The sequence below is a fragment of the Papio anubis genome, chromosome 2 (assembly GCF_008728515.1).
Source record: "Papio anubis isolate 15944 chromosome 2, Panubis1.0, whole genome shotgun sequence".
Classification (NCBI taxonomy): Eukaryota; Metazoa; Chordata; class Mammalia; order Primates; family Cercopithecidae; genus Papio; species Papio anubis.
The window spans coordinates 33,096,020-33,116,173 of NC_044977.1; the positions used below are offsets into that span (position 1 = coordinate 33,096,020).

General features: G+C 36.3%; 1 protein-coding gene and 1 long non-coding RNA gene across 6 annotated transcripts in view; one reads left to right on the forward strand and one right to left on the reverse strand.

The window, feature by feature from the left end:
• The window catches only part of CFAP44 (cilia and flagella associated protein 44), a 148,147-nt gene that overhangs the window by 91,242 nt on the left and 36,751 nt on the right, over positions 1–20,154 (reverse strand). For 4 of the 5 annotated variants that reach the window (XM_003893935.5, XM_017955139.2, XM_021934062.2 and 1 more), the window contains 8 exons: positions 20,036–20,150; positions 16,948–17,112; positions 14,693–14,848; positions 14,348–14,395; positions 13,657–13,756; positions 13,021–13,115; positions 10,146–10,355; positions 9,378–9,488 (listed from right to left, as the gene is read on the reverse strand). In XM_003893935.5, the coding sequence (XP_003893984.3) occupies positions 9,378–9,488; positions 10,146–10,355; positions 13,021–13,115; positions 13,657–13,756; positions 14,348–14,395; positions 14,693–14,848; positions 16,948–17,112; positions 20,036–20,150 (1,000 nt within the window). The remainder of the gene's footprint in view (positions 1–9,377; positions 9,489–10,145; positions 10,356–13,020; positions 13,116–13,656; positions 13,757–14,347; positions 14,396–14,692; positions 14,849–16,947; positions 17,113–20,035; positions 20,151–20,154) is intronic. The other variant, XM_009199989.4, reaches the window with a different exon arrangement.
• The window catches only part of LOC103881837, a 29,580-nt gene continuing 26,498 nt past the window's right edge, over positions 17,073–20,154 (forward strand). The window contains exon 1 of the long non-coding RNA XR_643391.3: positions 17,073–17,152. This is a non-coding gene — a long non-coding RNA (uncharacterized LOC103881837). The remainder of the gene's footprint in view (positions 17,153–20,154) is intronic.

A 20,154-nucleotide genomic window follows, 5' to 3' on the forward strand; every position in this document is an offset into this window, starting at 1 on the left:
GAGCTCTTATAGTTGTTATGTGCTCAATTGTGTCCCTTCAGAAAAAAATTCATATATTGAAGTTCTAACCCCAAATACTTCAGAATGTGACTACATTTGGGGATAGATCTTTAAAAGAGATAAGTTAAAACAGGGTTGTTAGGGTGGGCCCTTAATCCAATATGACTGATGTCTTTATAAGAAGAGGGGATTAAGACACAGACAACACAAACATAAACATAGAGATGACCATGTGAGAACATAGCAAGAAACAGTTGTCTGCAAGCCAAGCAGAGAGGTCTCATAAGAAACTAAACCTACCAACACCTTGATTTGGGGCTTCTAGCCTCCAGAATTGTGAGGAAAGAAATTATGTTGTTTAAGCCATCCACTTTGTTGTATTTTGTTATGGTAGGTCTAGCAAACAAAAACACAGTAATAAGTATCCAGTGGGTAGCTGTGAAAGTGTGTGGGCAAACTATATAAATCATGGAAGATGAGGGAGTCAAGAAGTTCAGAGTCTGATGCTGTTTGATCAATTATCCACATGGTTAATATCTGATATGGTTTGGCTGTGTCCCTACCCAAAACTCATCTTGAATTGTAGCTCCCACAATTCCCACATGTCATGAGAGGAACCTAGTGGAAGGTAATTGGATCACTGGGGCAGGTCTTTCCTGTGCTGTTCTCATGATAGTGAATAAGTCTCACAAGATCTGATGGATTTATAAAGAGGAGTTCCCCTGCACAAGTCCTCTTCTTGCCTGCTGCCATGTAAGACATCCCTTTGCTCTTCCTTTGTTTTCTACCATGATTGTGAGGCCTCCCCACCCATGAGGAATTGTGAGTATATTAAACTTCTTTTTATTTATAAATTACCCAGTCTTGGATATGTCTTTATCAGTAGTGTGAAAACAGACTAATACAATATCATTCAGAATACTTGTTTGTACTTTTACTGGAGAGAAAGATAACCATATTCTCAAAATTCAAATAAAGAAGCAGGATCAACCAGGTGGTCAGATTATAGCAATGTAGAAAGAAAAGATGTTACAGGTGAATGACAAGGGCCTCAAAGAAACAGAGTTTATATTTTATGATTTTCTTTCTTGTTCAGAAAACTTCATTGTATGTGGTAAAAACAGAATTTGATCTATCCCAGAGAAAGTTGCATATCACTTGAGAAGAATGTGTATTCTACTGCTGTTGGTGGACTGCTCTGAACACATCTGTTAGGGCTATTTGGCCTATAGTGTTATACAAGTCTTCTGGGGTTTTGCTTGCTTGTTTGTTTGTTTGTTTGTTTGTTTGTTTTGAGATGGGGTCTTGCTCTCACCCAGGCTGGAGGGCAGTGGTGTGACCTCAGCTCACTGAAACCTCCGCCTCCTGGGTTCAAGGGATTCTCCCACCTCAGCCTCCCCAGTAGCTGGGACTATAGGCATGCCACCACACCCAGCTAATTTTTGTATTTTTTTTGAGGGGGGGTTAGAGACAGGGTTTCACCATGTTGGCCAGGCTTGTCTCAAACTCCTGACCTCAGGTGACTGGCCTGCCTCAGCCTCCCAAAGTGCTGGGATTATAGGTGTGAGGCACTGCGCCCTGCCTCTGTTTCTTTAGTGATCTTCTATCTATATGTTTTATCCATTATTAGAAGTGGGGTATAGAAGTCTACTATTATTGTATTACTTTCTATTTCTCCCTTCATCTTTCTCAATGTTTGCTTTATATATTTAGGTGCTCTGAGGTGGGATGTGTGTATATGTGTGTGTGTGTGTGTGTGTGTGTGTGTGTGTATTTATATTTATATTTATAATTGTTATATCTTTCTGGTGGACTGATATTTTATTATTATAAGATGTTATTCTTTGTATCTTATGACAGTTTTTATGTCAAGTCTATTTTGTCTGATATAAATACAGCAATCCCTGCTTATGTTTGGTTACCATTTGCATGGAATGTCTTTTTCCATCACTTGCCTTTCAACCAAAGTGGGTCTTATTTTTTTATTCATTCAACTTCTGTATGTCTTTAGATTGTTATAAGATATTATTTGCAACCCTGATGGTAACCTCAATGAAAAAAACATACAATGGATACAAAAGAAATTTAAAACATACCACCAGAGAAAATCACCCTCACTAAAAGGTAGATAAGAAGGAAGGAAAGAAGACCACAAATCAACCAGAAAGCAAATAACAAAATGGCAGAAGTAAGTCCTTACTTATCAACAATAACAATGAATGTAAATGGACTAAACTCTCCAAACAAAAGAAATGAGATGGCTGAATGGATTTAAAAAACAAGCCTCAGTGATCTGTTGCCTACAAGAAACACACCTCATCTATAAAGACACATATAGACTGAAAGTAAAGGAACAGAAAGATATTCTATGCAAATGGAAATCAAAATAGAGTAGAAACAATTACATTTACATCAGAAAAAAATAGATTTTTAAGACAAAGAAGGTCATTATATAGTGATAAAGGGGTCAATTCAGTAAAAGGATATAATAATTGTAAATATATATGCACTCAATGCTGAAGAACCTAGATATATAGAAATCAAATATTATTAGAGCTAAAGAAAGAGATCAACCCCAATACAACAATAACTGGAGACTCTTAACACCCAACTGTCAACACTGGACAGATCTTCCAGGGAGAAAATGAACAAAGAAACATTGGACTTAATCTGTACTATGGACCAAATGGACCTCATAGATATTTACAGAACATTTTATCCAATGGCTGCAGAATACACATTGTTCTCCTCAGCATATGGATAATTCTGAAGAACAGACCATATGCTAGTCCACAAAACAAGTCTTAAAACATTTTTAAAAATGAAATTATATCAAGTATCTTCTCAGACCAAAATGAAATGAAATTAGAAATCAATAAAAAGGAATTTTGGAAACTACATGAACTCACAGGAATTAAACAATATGTTCCTGAATGACCAGTGGGTCAATGAAGAAATTAAGAAGAAAATTTAAAAATGTGTTGAAACAAATGGCAGTGGAAACACAGCATACCAAAACCTGTGGAATATGGTGAAAGCAGTACTAAGAGAAAAGTTTATAGCTATAAGCAACTACATCAAAAAAGATAGAAAAACTTCAAATAACTAATGACGTATCTTAAAGAACAAAAAAAATAAGTGCAAACCCAAACCAAAATTAGTAGAAGAAAATAAATTAAAAAGATCAGAACAAAATTAAATGAAAATGAAAGAAAATACAAAAGATCAATAAGTTAAAAAGTTGTTTTTGCAAAAGATAAATTGACAAACTTTTAGCCAGACTAACAAAAAAAGAGAGAGAAGACTAAAATATATTAAATCAAAGATGAAAAAGGAAACATTACAACTGATACCACAGAAATTCAAAGGATCATTAGAGGCTACTATGAGCAACTGTATACCAATAAATTTTAAAACCTTGAATAGTAAAATTCCTAGAAGATACAACCTACCAAGACTGAACCATGAAGAAATTCAAAACGTGAACAGACCAATATTGAGTAATGAGATCAAAGCCATAATTTTAAAAAGTCTCCCAGCAAAGAAAAGCCTGGGACCCAAATGGCTTCACTGTTGAATTCTATCAAACATTTAAGAATATCAATCCTGCTCAAACTATTATGAAAACTGAGGAGGCGGGAATACTTCCAAACTCATTCAACCAGGCCAGTACTACCCTAATACCAAAACCAGACAAAGGCACATCACAAAAAGAAAACTACAGGCCACTATCACTGATGAATATTGATACAAAACCTCAACAAAACACTAACAAACTGAATTCAACAACACATTAAAAAGATCATTCATCATGGCCAAGTGGGATTTATCCCAGGGATGATAGGATGGTTCAACATATGCAAATCAATCAGTGTGATACATCATATCAACAGAATGAAGGACAAAAATCATATGATCATTTCAACTGATGCTGAAAATGCACTTAATAAAATTTAACATCCCATCATGATAAAAATTTTCAAAAGACTGAGTAGAGAAGGAACATACCTCAACACAATAAAACCCATATATGACAGACCTATAGCTAGTATCATACTAAATGAATACAGAAAGCCTTTCCTCTAAGATCTGAAACCCAACAAGGATGCCCACTGTTACTGCTGTTATTAAACGTAGTACTGGAAGTCCTAGATAGAGCAATCAGATAAGAAAGAAATAAAGGGCATCCAAACTAGAGAGAAAGAAGTCAAATTATCCTTGTTTGCAGAATATATGATCTTATATTTGGTAAAATCTAAAGATGCCACCAAAAAACTGTTAGAACTAGTAAATTCAGTAAATTCAGTAAAGTTGCAGGATACAAAATCAACACACAAAAACCAATCGCATTTCTATACACCAACAGCAAACAATCTGAAAAAGAAATTTAAAAAAGTAATCCCACTTACAATAGCTACAAATAAAATAAAATACATAGAGATTAACTTAACCAAAGAAATGAAAGATCTCTATAATGACAACTATAAAATTGGATGAAAGAAATTAAAGATGACACAAAAAAGAAAGATATTCCATATTCATAGATTGGAAGTATCAATATTGTTAAAATGTCCATATTATCTAAAGCAATCTACAAATTAAATGCAATCCCTATCAAAATAGCAATCACATTCTTCATAAACATAGAAAAAAAATCCTAAAATTTATACAGAATCACAAAAGACTCAGAATAGAAAAAGCTATTCTGAGTAAAAAGAAGAAAGCTGGAGAAATCACATTACCTGACTTCAAGTTATACTACAGAGATACAGTAACCAAAACAGCATGGTACTGACATAAAAACAGAAACACAGACCAATAGAACAGAATACAGAATGCAGAAACAAATCCATACATCTACAGTGAACTCATTTTTGACAAAGATGCCAAGAACATAGATTGCACAAAGAACAGTCTCTTTAATAAACGGTTCTGGAAAAACTGGATATCCACATGCAGAAGAATAAAATGACCCCTATCTCTTGCCATATACAAAAATCAAATCAAAATGAATTAAAGACTTAAACTTAAGACCTCAAAACTATGAAACAATTAAAAGAAAACATTGGGGAAACTCTCCAGGACATTGGACTGGGCAAAGATTTCTTGAATAACACCCCACAAGCACAAGCAACCAAAGTGAAAATGGACAAATGGAATCACATCAAGTTAAAAACTTTCTGCACAGCAAAGGAAGCCATCAATAAAGTGAAGAGACACCCCACAGAATGACAGAAAATATTTGCAAACTATCCATCTGACAAGGAATTAATAACCAGAATATACAAGGAGCCCAAACAACTCTATGGGGGAAAAATCTACTAATTCAATTTTTAAATTGGCAAAAAATCTGAAGAGACATTTCTCAAAAGAAGGCATGCGCATGGCAAACAGGTATATGAAAAGGTGCTCAACATCACTAATCGTCAGAGAAATGCAAATTAAAAACTACAACGAGATATTATCTCATTCCTGTTAAAATGGCTTTTTTCCAAAAGACAGGCAATGCCAAATGCTGGTAAGAATGTGGAGTAAATAAAGTACACTGTTGGTAGGAATGTAAATTAGTATAACCACTATGGAGAACAGTTTGGGGCTCCTCAAAAAAACTAAAAATGGAGCTAACATATGATCCAGCAAATCCCACTGCTAGGTATATACCCAAAAGAAAGGAAATCAGTGTATTGAAGGAAATCAGTACATCTGTACTTCCATGTTTATTGCAGCACTATTCACAATAGCCAAGATTTGAAAGCAACCTAACTATCCCACAACAGATGAATGGATAAAGAAAATGTGGTACATATACACAATGCGTACTCTTCAGCCATAAAAAAGAATGAGATCCTATTATCTGCAGCAACCTGGATGGAACTGGAGGTCATTATGTTAAGTGAAAAAAGCCAGGCACAGAAAGACAAACATCACATGGTCTCACTTACTTGTGAGCTAACAATGAAAACAACTGAACTCATAGAGATGGAAAGTAAAATGATGGTTACCAGCAGATGAGAAGGGTGGTGGGTGTGGTGGGGGGGAGTGGGGTGCAAATTGGGGATGGTATATGAGTAAGAAAAAATACATAAAATGAATAAGATCTAGTATTTAATAGCACAACAGGGAGACTGTAGCCAATAATAATCTATTGCACATGTTAAAATAACTGAAAGAGTATAATTGGATTGTTTGTAACATAAAGGATAAATGCTTGAGGTGATGGATATCCCATTTACTCTGGTATGATTATTATGCATTATACACCTTATCAAAATATCTCATGTATACATACACACACACACACACACACACATCATGTACCCACAAAAATAAAAAATAATAGTAATAAAGACAAGAATAATTCTCAAGATTCTGGCTTTAGTGACAGGGAAAATGGAAGTCCAAGAATAATACGGGAGGAAGAACATGTCTTAGAGAGACTATAATGAACTCCATTTAGACACCTCCAAATTATCTTCACAAAAATAAAAGATCACCAAGTTCTTCAATTTTCTCTTCTAAATATCTCTTGTCTGCACAGTCTTTCATGCTCTAGTCACATCACAGCTGCCCAATAGATCCACCTGCCCCTGACCTGGCTCCCTTGTGTCTTCTCCACACTGCTGCCAAAGTGAACATGGTAGTAACCATGGCAGACAGAATGGCTCTGTGTGTACATGGGATGCACCCTTACCGGAACTACCCAAAACCATTAGGCAGAAGCTTAATGCTTTATGCTCAGATATGAGATCTGATATTTCAGCTGGTAAGGGCTAAGATCTACTGCAATTTGGACAATTAAAGTCTGCAGCAGGTCAGTTACATACAGTAATTTACTTTTTACTTTAGTAATTTGCAAATGATTTTAGAAATACAAGTGCTAGCAAGCAGGACTGCCCAAAATGACTTTTAAATTACGCTGAGTGTTTTGGTCTTGCATGGTACAGGTTGTTTGTCCCCTACAAATCTCACATTGAAATTTGATCTCTAATGTTAGACATGGGGCCTAATGGGAGGTGTTTGGGTCTTGCGGGTGGATGCCTCATGAATAGGTTGATGCTTTCCCTGGGTGGGGAAGGGGGTGGGTTCTTGTTCTATTCATTCCCAGGAGAGCTGGTGATTAAAAAGAGCCTGGCACTTCCCCCACTCCCTCTTTTGTTTGTTTGTTTGTGATAGGGTCTCACTCTGACACCCAGGCTGGATAGAGCGCAGTGGCGCGATCTTGGCACACTGCAGCCTCAAGCGATCATCCCACCTCAACCTCCCGAGTTGCTGGGACTACAGGCGTGCACCACCACATCTGGCTAATTTTTGTATTTTTTGTAGAGACAGGGTTTCACCATGTTGCCCAGGCTTGTCTCAACTCCTGCACTCAAGTGATCCACTTGCCTTGGCCTCCCAAAGTGCTGGGATTACAGGTGTGTGCCACCACACCTGGTCTCCCCGCTCTCCCTCTTGCTTCCTCTCTCACTACATGATCTCTATACAAGCTAGATCCCTTTCACCTTCTGACATGACTACAAGCCCATGAGGCCCTCACCAGAAGATGCTGGCACCATGCTTCTTGTGTAGCCTGCAAAGCCATGAGCCAAATTGCCCAGCCTCAAGTATTCCATTATAGCCACACAAATAAACCAATAATTACTTTTAATTTTTTTAACTTATTTCAAAATAATTATAGATTTACAGGAAGTTGAAAAGATAGTACACAGAGGTATCACATACCCTTCACTCAGTTTCCACCACTGATTACATCTTATGCAACTATACAAAACCACCCAGGACTTTGACATTAGTACAGAATGTGTGTACAGCTCTACATCATTTTCTCATATGTGTAGATTTGTGTAAGCATCATGACAATTAAGACACAAAACTATACCATCACCACAAAGGTCTCCCTCAAGCTACTTCTTTAATGTCACACCTACTCCCCTCCCACTCACTGCCCCAACCCCTGGCAAATGTTGGTTGATCTTTTTAACTTTGTATCTAGGGAAGTGAATAAAGGATGCACATAATGTTTTACGTTGTGATATAAACATTCATGCTTTCTCACAGAGCTTCCTTTGCAGCTACCACTCCCTTCACCTGAACCATCTGTACCCATCTCTTATTCATTTGGTCATATCCTACCAATTTCTCAAAATCAAGGTACAGTAATACAAAATAATAACTTAATTTTAACTTTCCTTTCTTGATAGTTCCCTGCTCTAAATTCACAATACACATTGTCTATACCACGGGTGTCCAATCTTTTCGCTTCCCTGGGCCACACTGGAAAAAGAAGAATTGTCTTGGCCCACACATAAAATACACTAACTAACACTAACAACAGCTGATGAGCTAAAAAAAAAAAAAAACTGCAAAATATCTCATAAAGTCTTCAGAAAGTTTACGAATTTGTATTTTGCCTCATTCAAAGCCATCCTAGGCTGCATGTAGCCCACAGGCTATGGGTTGGACAAGCTTGGTCTATACCATTGATATTTTAGTCATCAATTCCTTTGTGAAACCTTATTGTTCAATGATAAGGTATATTTAACTTTTTAAATGTATATTTTTTTCTCCTCGAGAGACTGTTTTGTACTGCTTATTTAATCCACCACAGTGCCTAGAAAAGATAGAAACAATGAGTATTTGTTGACTAATTTCAAAAAGCATTTTTAGATAATACTAATGTATTTTCTGGTCCTTTTATTTAGAAAAGCTTAAAGTAGATTACCAATGTTACTCCAAGAATCCTGATGGCACTTCTATGCAATTCGTCAGTATTATTATCCTGGCACCTGGCACAGCACTTGGTTTAGACAGTCAATCAATATTTAGATGACTGAATTATCATATGCTCACATTTAGTAAAACTGGAGACATTAAAAGACATTAGTAATCAATACTGAATTACCAATTGCTAAGAAAGAAGAAATAAAAGGATAGAAGAGGAAATAGATGTGGATTGAGGGCAGAGGAGAAGCAAAGAGATAAAGATGAGGAAAAGTACATTCAGACCTTAGAATTCAGCTTCTGATTCTCAGAGAGACTGACTGATCAAGGAGAAAGCATTTCGACATGTCGTGCCTGTGGCCAAAAGTCCCATTGGAGGAAAGCCTGAAAAAACGCTGGGTTTTGAGAGAGGATCATGGTCAACCAATAAGACCGTGAAAGAGAAAGGAGGCAGTGAGAGAGAGGAAGGCTCCTGAGTGATGCTCTACTGGCCAACCCCAGCAGCAGCCACCTGAACTTTCTGTTGTTGCATCCCTGACCCTCACTGCAGGAACCAGGAGTGGGCTAAAAATTCCACCTGCTATTCTCTATCTACAAGATAGTTTCACTATGTAGTAATTGAGATTTAAGCAGGAAGACAAATAATAATGACTTACATGAGACATAGGAGACCACATTAACTGACACACAGGTCCAGGAGTATTAATATAACCAATTGGCTTATAATCCCTTTCCACTTCAAAGAAGAAAACAGTTTGATCTTTACTCTAAGGAAAAAGACCCATCCACCAAATATATATTAGTATGAAATCTAGTCTATAGATCACAAAAAAAGCATTTAATAGCATATGCTATCTCTATCTACAATGGTCATATATCCCAGATTATTCTAGGAGAATTCTTATTTCTAAAACTTGCTCCATTTTCCCCATTAGAACTTTTGGCAAACCATGTGTTTCAATATGTGGTTCTGAAAATATGATCACCATACTTTCAGAAATGCACACAAAAAAAATTCTACCATGCATATGCTCGCCTACTAGTGCATAAAGAATTTACATGGTTATTCTCTTCATTTATGACAATTCTATATAAGAACATACCTATGTTGAATAAAATACCGATTATAAACAATACAACTAGCATGGTCCCCAGTTGAAATTTCCTATTCATTTAAAATAAGCATTAGAATTCAATTTGCAAGAATATTTTTAAGTGTTATTCACATGCTCCAGCTCCATTCTGATTAAAAAGAGGGCTATTCACAGACTACATTGAAAGAATATGACTATAAAGAAAGCAAAATATGAATATATTGATAGAAAATGAATTTCAGTAAATAAGACATGATGAAGTAGGAGTACTTATAAGGCAATGTTAACTATAAAATTTCAACAAGAAAAGAAAGGAAATGTACTGCTTACCCCTGTGGCTAGAATTTCCCCATCACGTTCATAAGCTAAAGCAGTGACATGAGCAGTATGGGGTTTGAAAACCTGTTTCAAGCGAATATCGGCATCTGAAATTTTCTTCCGTCCCACAAAAATCGTGAGCCCTTTTGGATCATAAAGTTCAAGAATTCGAACAACTCCATCTTCAAATCCTACAATAATTTCTGCTCCAGTGAAGTTTACCTTGGAAAAAATTAAAGATAAGGGACCTGAAATGAGTTAATTGAGAAAGTTGGACTATATAACAGATATTTTATTTAGACTTAGGTAATTTAATATTGGCTGCCCATTGGCAATCCTTTATACCACTTTCTGGTAACCACTATCCATTCTAGCATATCTCTTTATAATCAATGACCACAGGAAGGATAAATAATGTTAATTCAAACATTGAATGAACAAACAGCAGTGTGTCTGCCTACCACATGCTAAGCACCTATCATCAGCCACTCAGTGGTGAACATAAACAGACTCAGTGCTTGGTTTCACAGAGTTTTGGTCTAGTGAAAGGTTGGACACATTAATCATCACATAAATGAGTGTGAAATTATGAACTGAAATAAGTGCTAAAAGAAAAAAATGCATTCTCTGAGAGCATATAACAAAGAAGGCTGACCTCAACTTATGGCTTCCCTAAGAAAGAGATGGTGGAGCTGATAACAAAAGGATGCTCAGGAATTAGCTAGGTACAGGAAGGTGGGACAAGCACTCCTAAGAGAGAATATAACTTCTGCAGAAGTCCTGTGGCAGGAAATAACAGAATTCAAGAAAAAGTTATAGTATGACTAGAGTAAGAGAACATTTCCCCGGGAGGCTGGAGAGGAAGACAGGCAAGCAGTAGATGATAAAATGGGTTCCACGTCACATTAAGAAGAGTCTTCATAAAGTCTCAGCTGGAGATATAAATCTACCAATGTCTGAATGTACCAAATCTGCTGTCTTGGAAGAGCCTGGGCATCCTGTAGAGCTCAATGACAATCAGTTATGAGAATTTGGGGAATAAAAAAGTTGTACACCATTCAACTCCAGTTGAATGTTGTTTATCCAATAAAAATTTACAAAGTATCTAAATGTACCAGTAACTATAGAGGCAGAGGAGATGCAAAGAATAAGGCATGGTTGTCACCATGAAAAAAGTCTAGTGGGAAAGACAATAAAGCACATAATCCTAGTATGCTGTGATAAATGCTGTAAGAGATATACACACAAGCACTAAGGGGAAAAAAATCACAGAGGAAGGAGGCCCTAACTCTACTTGAAGGTAGATTCATGGAGGGCTATGCAGAGATGATGTCTGACCTGAGCTGGGTCATAAAGACTGATGTGTAGCCTTCCAGAAAGGTAAAGGGGTATGGAGAAGGGACATTTTAATTGTAGCTTAAAATCCATATGATCATTACTCGGATATAAGCCTAAAAAAGGAAACATGCTGTGAACATTACACAACCATCTGAAAAAACAATTCAATTACCTGGATTGTAGTTTTAAGACTTCAGTTAAGAGTGTAACTAGATTAGGATAGTGAGTGAGCTAGGTCTGCCAATCCAAACGCTCTGTCATTTCTACTTGCTCTAGCCTCATCACAAAGCTGGCTCTGTTCCCTGGACTAAGTTCTCCTTCTGGTCTTGATCCCATCATGAAATTCCCCCTCATTCCAGTTATATCCACATTTACTTTTAGCCTGGAATATTTTCTCTTTAATTTCAACCCAAAATAATAAAGATTAAATATTTCCCCAAATAATTCCATGGCATTTTAAAAATATGGCTGCAAATCTTTGATGTGCCTGCCATGGAGAGATGGGGTTTAAGTCCCCTCCTCTTGATTCTGTATGGGGCTTGTGACTGTGTGACTGCTTCACCCAATCAAGTATAGTAGAAGTGATATTTTAACTTCTGGGGAATGGGCCATAAAAGATCATCGGCTTCTACCTTTACTGTTGGAACACTAGATCTTGGAGCCCTGAGCTACCATGTAAAAAGTGTGTGACTGTCCTGAGGCTGCCATGTTCTGATGAAGCCTAAGCCACATGGAGAGGGTATTATGTATAAACACTCCTATTGGCAGTCCCAGCATAGCCTAGCCTTCAAGTCGTCCAACCCAGGTGACAGCCTTGTGATCAAGAAACCTTTGGGCTATTCCAGGCCCAGCCATTCATGTCTTCCCAGCTGAGTTCCCAGACACCCTGAAGCAGAGACAATCCATCCCTGCTGTCACCCGAATCTCAACACAAAGACTACATGAACAAAATAAAATGATTATCTTATGCCACTGCATTTTGAGATAGTATATTACACAGTAATTGATAAATGGAACAACTCCCTATCCCAGCTTAATTTGTTTCTATAGTTCTTGTAATTATCTAACATAAAATGTACTTAACTTACTTATTTTGACTACTATCTGTCTCTGCCTCCCTCCCACTAAAGCATAAGGTCCATGAGGGGCAAGTGTTTTTTGTCTTTTTATTCACTGTTATATTCCCAGAATCTAAAACAAGACCTGGCACATTGTTGGCACTCTGTAAATATTAATAGGATGAATGAAATCAAAGTCAGATGGGTCGAGGCTAGAGACACAAAGTTCTGTTGGGAAACTGCTTTGCAACATGAAACTATTACGAATCTACAGGTGGCATAAAAACAGAAATTTCACTAAAAACAAGACCAAACCCATAACAACAATCATAGTAAAGATTTCTATTACATTCTGACTAAAATAAACTAACTTAAAACTTTTATTATTCCTTAAAATTTTGAGTCAGCAAATATCTATATTTCCAAGAAATAGCATTGATATACCATATTTACCAACAGATTCTGGTAATTCATTATAACAACAAACTTACCATTCGGGGTACCCAAACAAGGGCAGTACCTCCTTGTTTGAATTTCATCTGAGTCAAAAGAGTTTTGCTAGCAAAATCATAGATTCGAACAGAGCCTATGGAAAGACAGTTTTAAAAGAAAAAAATTATATACATAATTTTTTAAGTCTTTGCTTACTTTTTACATATTGAATACTATAACAAGAAATTTCTTAACTAAATCAGTCAATAACTTTCTTTTGTAAAAAATTTCATGTACAACCTCAAACAGGTAATTCATAAACATGAATAATAAAGAATAAAACAGATGATTGACTGGTGGGTCAATTTCACCTTGCATAGTCCATATGGATTTGCCATAAGTTAAGAAGGAAGAAAGGAGATGGAAAGAATAGAAAAAGACAAATGCGGACAATATCAAAATGAGCAGCATTTTCATGAACAATTTACAGATTGTGCCCTTATTTTAATCTCTCACAATAACCATGGCTGCTGCGTTTTGTGCCCTCTCGTCTCTGCAACTCACCTCACTTGCATTCAAGAGGCTCCCCTTTTGAGAAAATCCTCAAATGCTCTTAAGTCAAACACATATAAAAATTGTATTGCAAATAAAACAAAACAAGGCCAGATATATTTTTATTAAGGGTTCCTACTTACAGTCCAAGGCAGTTGTGGCCATGAGATAAGTGAGAGGAGAAACAGCCACGGCTTCAACAGCTCCGGAATGGAAGGAAAAGAGGCATTCTGGGTCCTGGGTCTGAGAATAGACAGACACTTACTAGATTTCAAAGACAAGGTGACATAGAATTAAGATCAAGTTTTAAAAAATGCAAAGGGAAAAATATAACACATGTGTGATTTTATTTACATAGAAATATGAAAAAGCCCAAAAAGTTAGAAAGAACACGAGTTCAGATTTAGGAGAACCAGATAGACTCCTGGGCTTTGCCCTTAATGGCTGTGTGATTTTGTGCAAGTCACTTCAAATGCCAGTTTCCATTTCTTCATCTGTAAAATGAGATAACAGTTGCTTGCCTACTAAATAGGGTAGCGATGAGGATCACATGAGATAAAATAAATGAAAATTCCATATATTTATAAAAACTATAAAGCACTTAATAATGTTAGGTGTTGTCACTGCCACTTTTCTGGTAAATTATGCTATGAGATAGATACTTTTTTATGTAAAATCGTAATGAGAGAGAATTCTCAAGAGTAGCACATGTTGGACAAGATTTTTATGAGAACCATGATCAAATATGGAGAAAGATAAAGAATACTTTAAAGACAAATAAGAAAAGTTTTTACTATGAAAGTTTGGGGAAAATAAGAATAATAGGCAACTTACAATATTTGAAAAACTAAGGTCAAGCTTCCATATGGCTCCATTGGCATCCTAAAAAAAATTAAATAGTATTTTGTTTTATCATTTTAAACTTTCATCAAATTTTTAAAATGTTTTTCCTATGATTTAATAAAGTAAGGACAAGCAATAATACCAAAAGCTCACATATATTTTAAAGTATAATTGAAATTTAATAAAAACAACTCTATATTTTAGAATGCAGCCACACAATAAGCAATCTCATAACACTTACAGTCAAATGGACTTGTAGGCAAATCAATCATACTATTATTTTAATTTTTTTGTCCCTGTAATGTTAAAGAGCCAAAAGAGAAGAATGCAACACACCTGAGCCAACCAAAAGTTATTTCCAGTTTCACTCATTTTTATCATAGAGAAGAGATTCACATTCTTGTCTACTTGAAGTTCATTAATAGGCTCAATTTCCAACAATCCAGTCTCATCTATTATATCAGCAGTGTCTATTGTCTCAAAATCCCATATCTTGTAAAATATAAAGAAAATATTTTAATCAATCAGTAGTTTCTGAACATTGATTTTCTAAGCCAGAAAAACCCTGACTTTTTTTTCAAAAGTCATTTCTTGTTCTTTCATGAAAAGTAACAATGAACAGGTGTGATAAGAACACCAAAACCTGAACCCTGGACTGTTACTCTGAACTAAGGTATGGTAAGTTATTACAGTTCCCTTTACATTTATAAAGATTAGTGAGAATGTACAGCCTTGCATAAGAATTTTAATTTGTCCAAAACAAATTTTATTTCAAGGTTTCTATTAGATCTCTTTTTACATAAAGTGGCCATAGGAGTATGTGGTTCAGTTGTTCAGCAAGACATCATAATGAACCCTGTTTTCTACACACTAGTAGACCCCTGGAAGGGGGAAATACAGCTTCTTGCTTAATGACTCAAGCACTATCTCATTAGAAGCAAACAATATAGATGTAGATAAAGTCTCCATTAGAAAATGTTTCTCTTCCTGAATATTAATATTTCACACTTTATTATCTCATTGGGAAAATCTGGCATTTCCCCAAGTGCATACCACCAAACATGTTTCATAGTAAGTAAGACAGTAAATGTTACTATCTCACAGTGAGACAGTAAAGTATAGATTGTTGCTCATTGGGAGAGGAGTCCAGAATACTACAAGAAGAGTGAGGGAGCACAGTTTTACCTCAGGGTGGCAAGGAGGCTCAGCAGAACCTCCCCTGTGAGGGGCCAAAGTTCATTCTGGACAGTTCTGGCGACATACCCTGCCATGTGATCCTAGACTGAATAACTGAGTCTTTGAGAAAGGAACTCTGGGGAGACTGTCCCATAGATTAGCCTGGTTGGGGGAAGAGAAATATCTGAAGGTCAGGGTTAGGGTTAAGAATCAGACTAGGATCAGACTAACCCCTGGGAGTTGGGCTAGGTTTTCTCTAACGGTAAGAGGTAGAGATTTACTGTGTGAAGGACTGAAAAGATAAGCACAGACTCTGAAAAGAGAAGCAAGCTTAGGAATTACTGGTGTCCATGAAGGGATCCTATAGGAAATATTTAACTTCTTTTCTCCTGAAGTTTTCTCCTACTTGTTATTTGAACTTTTCGGGTAATGTATGTCTTAGAAAGACAGCAAATATATCATATGACAAAATAAAAGACACAAAAGATTCTCAGAGCAATGTGTGAAATCTAACAAGATTAAATTTAATATTGTAAAAGTAAAAACATACACTGGGGCTCAAAAAGCCAGTGGTAAGAAGACCCACTGAGGAGATATGGGTTAAACAATACTAAACACAGTAAGCTCAATCGGTAGCAACAGAGTGACCAGACTCTTAAAAAAAAATACAATCTCACTTTTGATAACACTTCTTAAAGAATGTCAATAGAACACTACCACTTTCTTATGAAAGGCCCCACTGAAAATATCGACCAAGAGGACTACAAGGCAAATCCCAAGGCTACAGGTTGACCAGCCACAGCGGGTCAACATACTCACGAACAGAAAGTGCTACACAGAGTGGGCGGGAGAAGTGTGACAACAGCAATCAAGGGGACTTAGATGCTAGAGCAATGTTCCAGCTTAGCCCAGGCTTGGGCAAAAGAGTGTCCACAAGAGAAAGCAAGTGAGGTCCCTAGCATACGGGCAAGAAGAATGTAGCATTCATAGGCAAACTCCATCAGTTCACCTCTGGGTGTATTTCTATTTGGTAACCTCAGTGAAAAATAACTAACAAATGTTCAGCACCTTTGTTCCTACAAAATGGCCCATTCATATGGAGCCTTTTGGAAGGATATGTGGGTCTACTGTTCATCTTGTGCTAACATGAGTTTTCATCTTCTGAAGTTATTATTTCAACAGAATCAAAATAACAAGAGGCCCTCTCAAAGTTTCAGTGGTAAAATGCAGTAAATTAATTTTGACAAGAATGCAAATATTTACCACAAGAGAAGCATTATTTAAAGTGAGTTGGGCTGGAGAGTAAATGACTACTGATCTCCTTCACAAAATAACCTTTATGAGAAATAAAACCCTTTGAGTGATCTAGAAGTCTTAAATGTGGGTGCTACCGTCCAAGCATCAAGAAAACTTACCCTAACACATCCATCTGACCCAACCGTGATAACTTCACCCTCATCCAGCATTATCTGGTTAATGGGACCATTGTGACATGACTTGCTTGTACCTCGACAGAGCTCCACTTTGATCAGACCACCTTCCCAAAGCAGCATGTTGCCCCATTCTGACCCTGAGAGCACCTGGCAGATATGTGGAAAAAAGAAATGTGCATCAAAACAGGTAAGTGTATGTATTTATGCCTCAAATAGTAGGTGAAAATTATTTTTAAGGTTATTTTTAATGATTATAAAATTTTTAAATGGAAAAATTAAAAAATACAGAAATGAAGACCTACTACCCCAGACACAACTACTACTAACATTTTGATGTATTTCCTTCCAGGATTATTATCAGTTTTACATCTTTGTGATTAGGCTGTATGTTGTTGGTAATTGTTCCTGTGTGTATACAATAGACTTCTTGTTACATCTCTTAGGACAAAAGACAGGAGTGGAATTAGATGAGCGTCTACTTTTTAAATGTAATACTGTCAAATTTTAGATATTAGATAACCTGTAAGGCCAGTACTGAATTAAGTAGATTATAGCATAATAGTATCCAATTTCAAACAAGGCTAACCACCTAAAACTTTTCTCAAATTAATCTGTTTAATCTGGCATTTTCCCAAGTGCATGCCACCAAACATTAGTTGTTAAGATATTAAACAAGCGTTACAAAATAAAGCAATATTTATTGAGTATTGACTCTGTGCCAAGCACTGGTTCAGTACTTTATATATGTTAAGTTATTTAATGCAAAAAACCGTATGAACTAGGTACATTTATCAGGGATACCATGTACACTTGTGCATGTTGGGTACCTCATTCTCATAGAAGAAACAGCTTTTTCTGACTCCCACAAAGGAACCATATGGGCCAATGGTAGCCATGACTATTATTACCCCCATTTTACAGAGGAGAACATTGAAGCACAAAACAGTTAAGTAACTTGCCCAAAACTACCCAGTCAGCATTCTAATACAAGCAAGGTGGCTCAGAACCTCCTATTCTGACTACACAGCCCCAGAAGGCAGATGCTAGGATAAACAAAGTCAAACAACTTTATTTTCTCTAGGACCCCTGGAAACTTTTAATAGAGAAGTATTTGCTGGGAATCACCAAGACGAATTTTTAGATACAAAGGAATTTGACTTAAAATGTCTTATTTTTATGGAGCTTCTGTACAGACTGATGTTCCATAAAAATTTACTTTGGGAAACTCTATTCTAATTTTTGCCTCCATGCTCTAGAGGTCTGCATTTCCATCTCCCCCTTATCTAGAGAAACTGATGATTTTGTTCAGTCTTTTATTTCTTGGGTCTACCTATTTTTTAACAACTCTACCAACTTTACTGATTCTGTTCTTAAGCCTCAGCCTTTTATGGTAGAGTGTTTAGACTTATTTTCTTCTGTCCAGTGATGAAAGCCAGCAACGATGACAAAAACCTATAAGGCATTCCTTTCTGAAATGTGACTCATATCTAGCTTGCCTTTTCCATTTGTTCCAAGAAGTCTAGGCCCTTGATCATCTCTCTTTAGATGACAGCAACAGCTTCCATTCTAGCTCATTTCCTTGATTCCAGATTTCCCTTCTTCTAATCAACCTGGCATTTTATGGCCAAATTTGTTTATTACTTCTTTCATTTGCAAGTCTACTCTTCCCATGTAGAGTAGTTCTCTACCTATTAAACTCCTTGTACACTAGGACCCAGTCATACTTCTCAACCAAAAGTCTCCACTCTTTGCCAACATAAATGGTTTATTCCAATCTGCCCTCTAAAAATCTGATATTTATTTCTAATGCTAAATATTTCCTTTAGTTGCTCTATCATTTAAAATGGCTTATTTCTTCCCTATATCTATACAAATTCTACCAACCCTTTAAAAATATATATCTCATACCAGGTTTTTAACAAGGATTCTATTGACCTTTATCTTAGCTTAATTCTTACACTATTGAGAATTTGAAGCTGGGATGATTTAAGATCATCTCATGGATTTAGATATATTTTAGCCAGCATCCAAGGCTTTTTACTTCCTCCTCTATACCATGCTTTTGAATTGAGAATATTCAGTCAGGTAGATGACTAGACCACTTGGTTCCTTAGAGTAATATTTGTATGCTGGCATTTACTTACAACTGAGATGATCACAAATAATAATCTATAATTCATTCTAATAGGAAGCTATGTAAAATACTGATAGAGAACTAATCCTAATTAACTATTATTTCAGGCAATATGCTTATAAATTTTATAAGAGGAAGAAAGGAAAGCAACTAACAATATTAAAGAATAAATTAACAGATTACAGTTGCAATGTTGCAGATGCCTCTATAAAGTGGTTGCTCTTTCTGAGTAATAATCTGACAAAAAAATAAATGCCACAAGGCTGTATATAACCTTTGACCCAATAAGTCTTCTTGGATCATGATAGCAAGACAAAATGGGGAAAAATAAGTAATATAAATACTGCAACTCTGTGACATAATTTAAAGTAACAAATATTTGGGAGGCCGAGGCGGGTGGATCACGAGGTCAGGAGATGGAGACCATCCTCGCTAACATGGTGAAACCCCGTTTCTACTAAAAATATAAAAAATTAGCTGGGCATGGTGGTGGGCACCTGCAGTCCCAGCTACTCAGGCGGCTGAGGCAGGAGAATGGCGTGAATCCGGGAGGCAGAGCTTGCAGTGAGCAGAGATCGCCCCACTGTACTCCAGCTTGGGCAACACAGCGAGACTCTGTCTCAAAAAAAAAAAAAAGTAACAAATATGTCATTATGTTAATATATGAAAATGCTCACATACTTTATATGTGTGTATAATATTTAGTAAAAAGAAAATAGAAAATGGTGGGTACATATGGATTATGACAATTTCAGGGAAATATTTTAATTACAATTGATAATTGAAGAAGTAAAATTAAATTTTCATTACATTTACAATGATAATAGCTGTTATTGGCAGAGTTTGTTAGAATGTAATATATTTTCACATATGTGTGCTTTCATATATGTACTTAAAAACACAATTTTAATATTGTAGAACAGTGGCTGTACTCACCTTCCCATCTGGGAGTTCCATGTAGCCTTCTATATCAGTAGTGGTTGTTTTGCCAAATCGACCTAGTGATCCCTGCAGCTTGAGACCTGTGAATGTAAAAGCCATTTCCCAGAACCTAC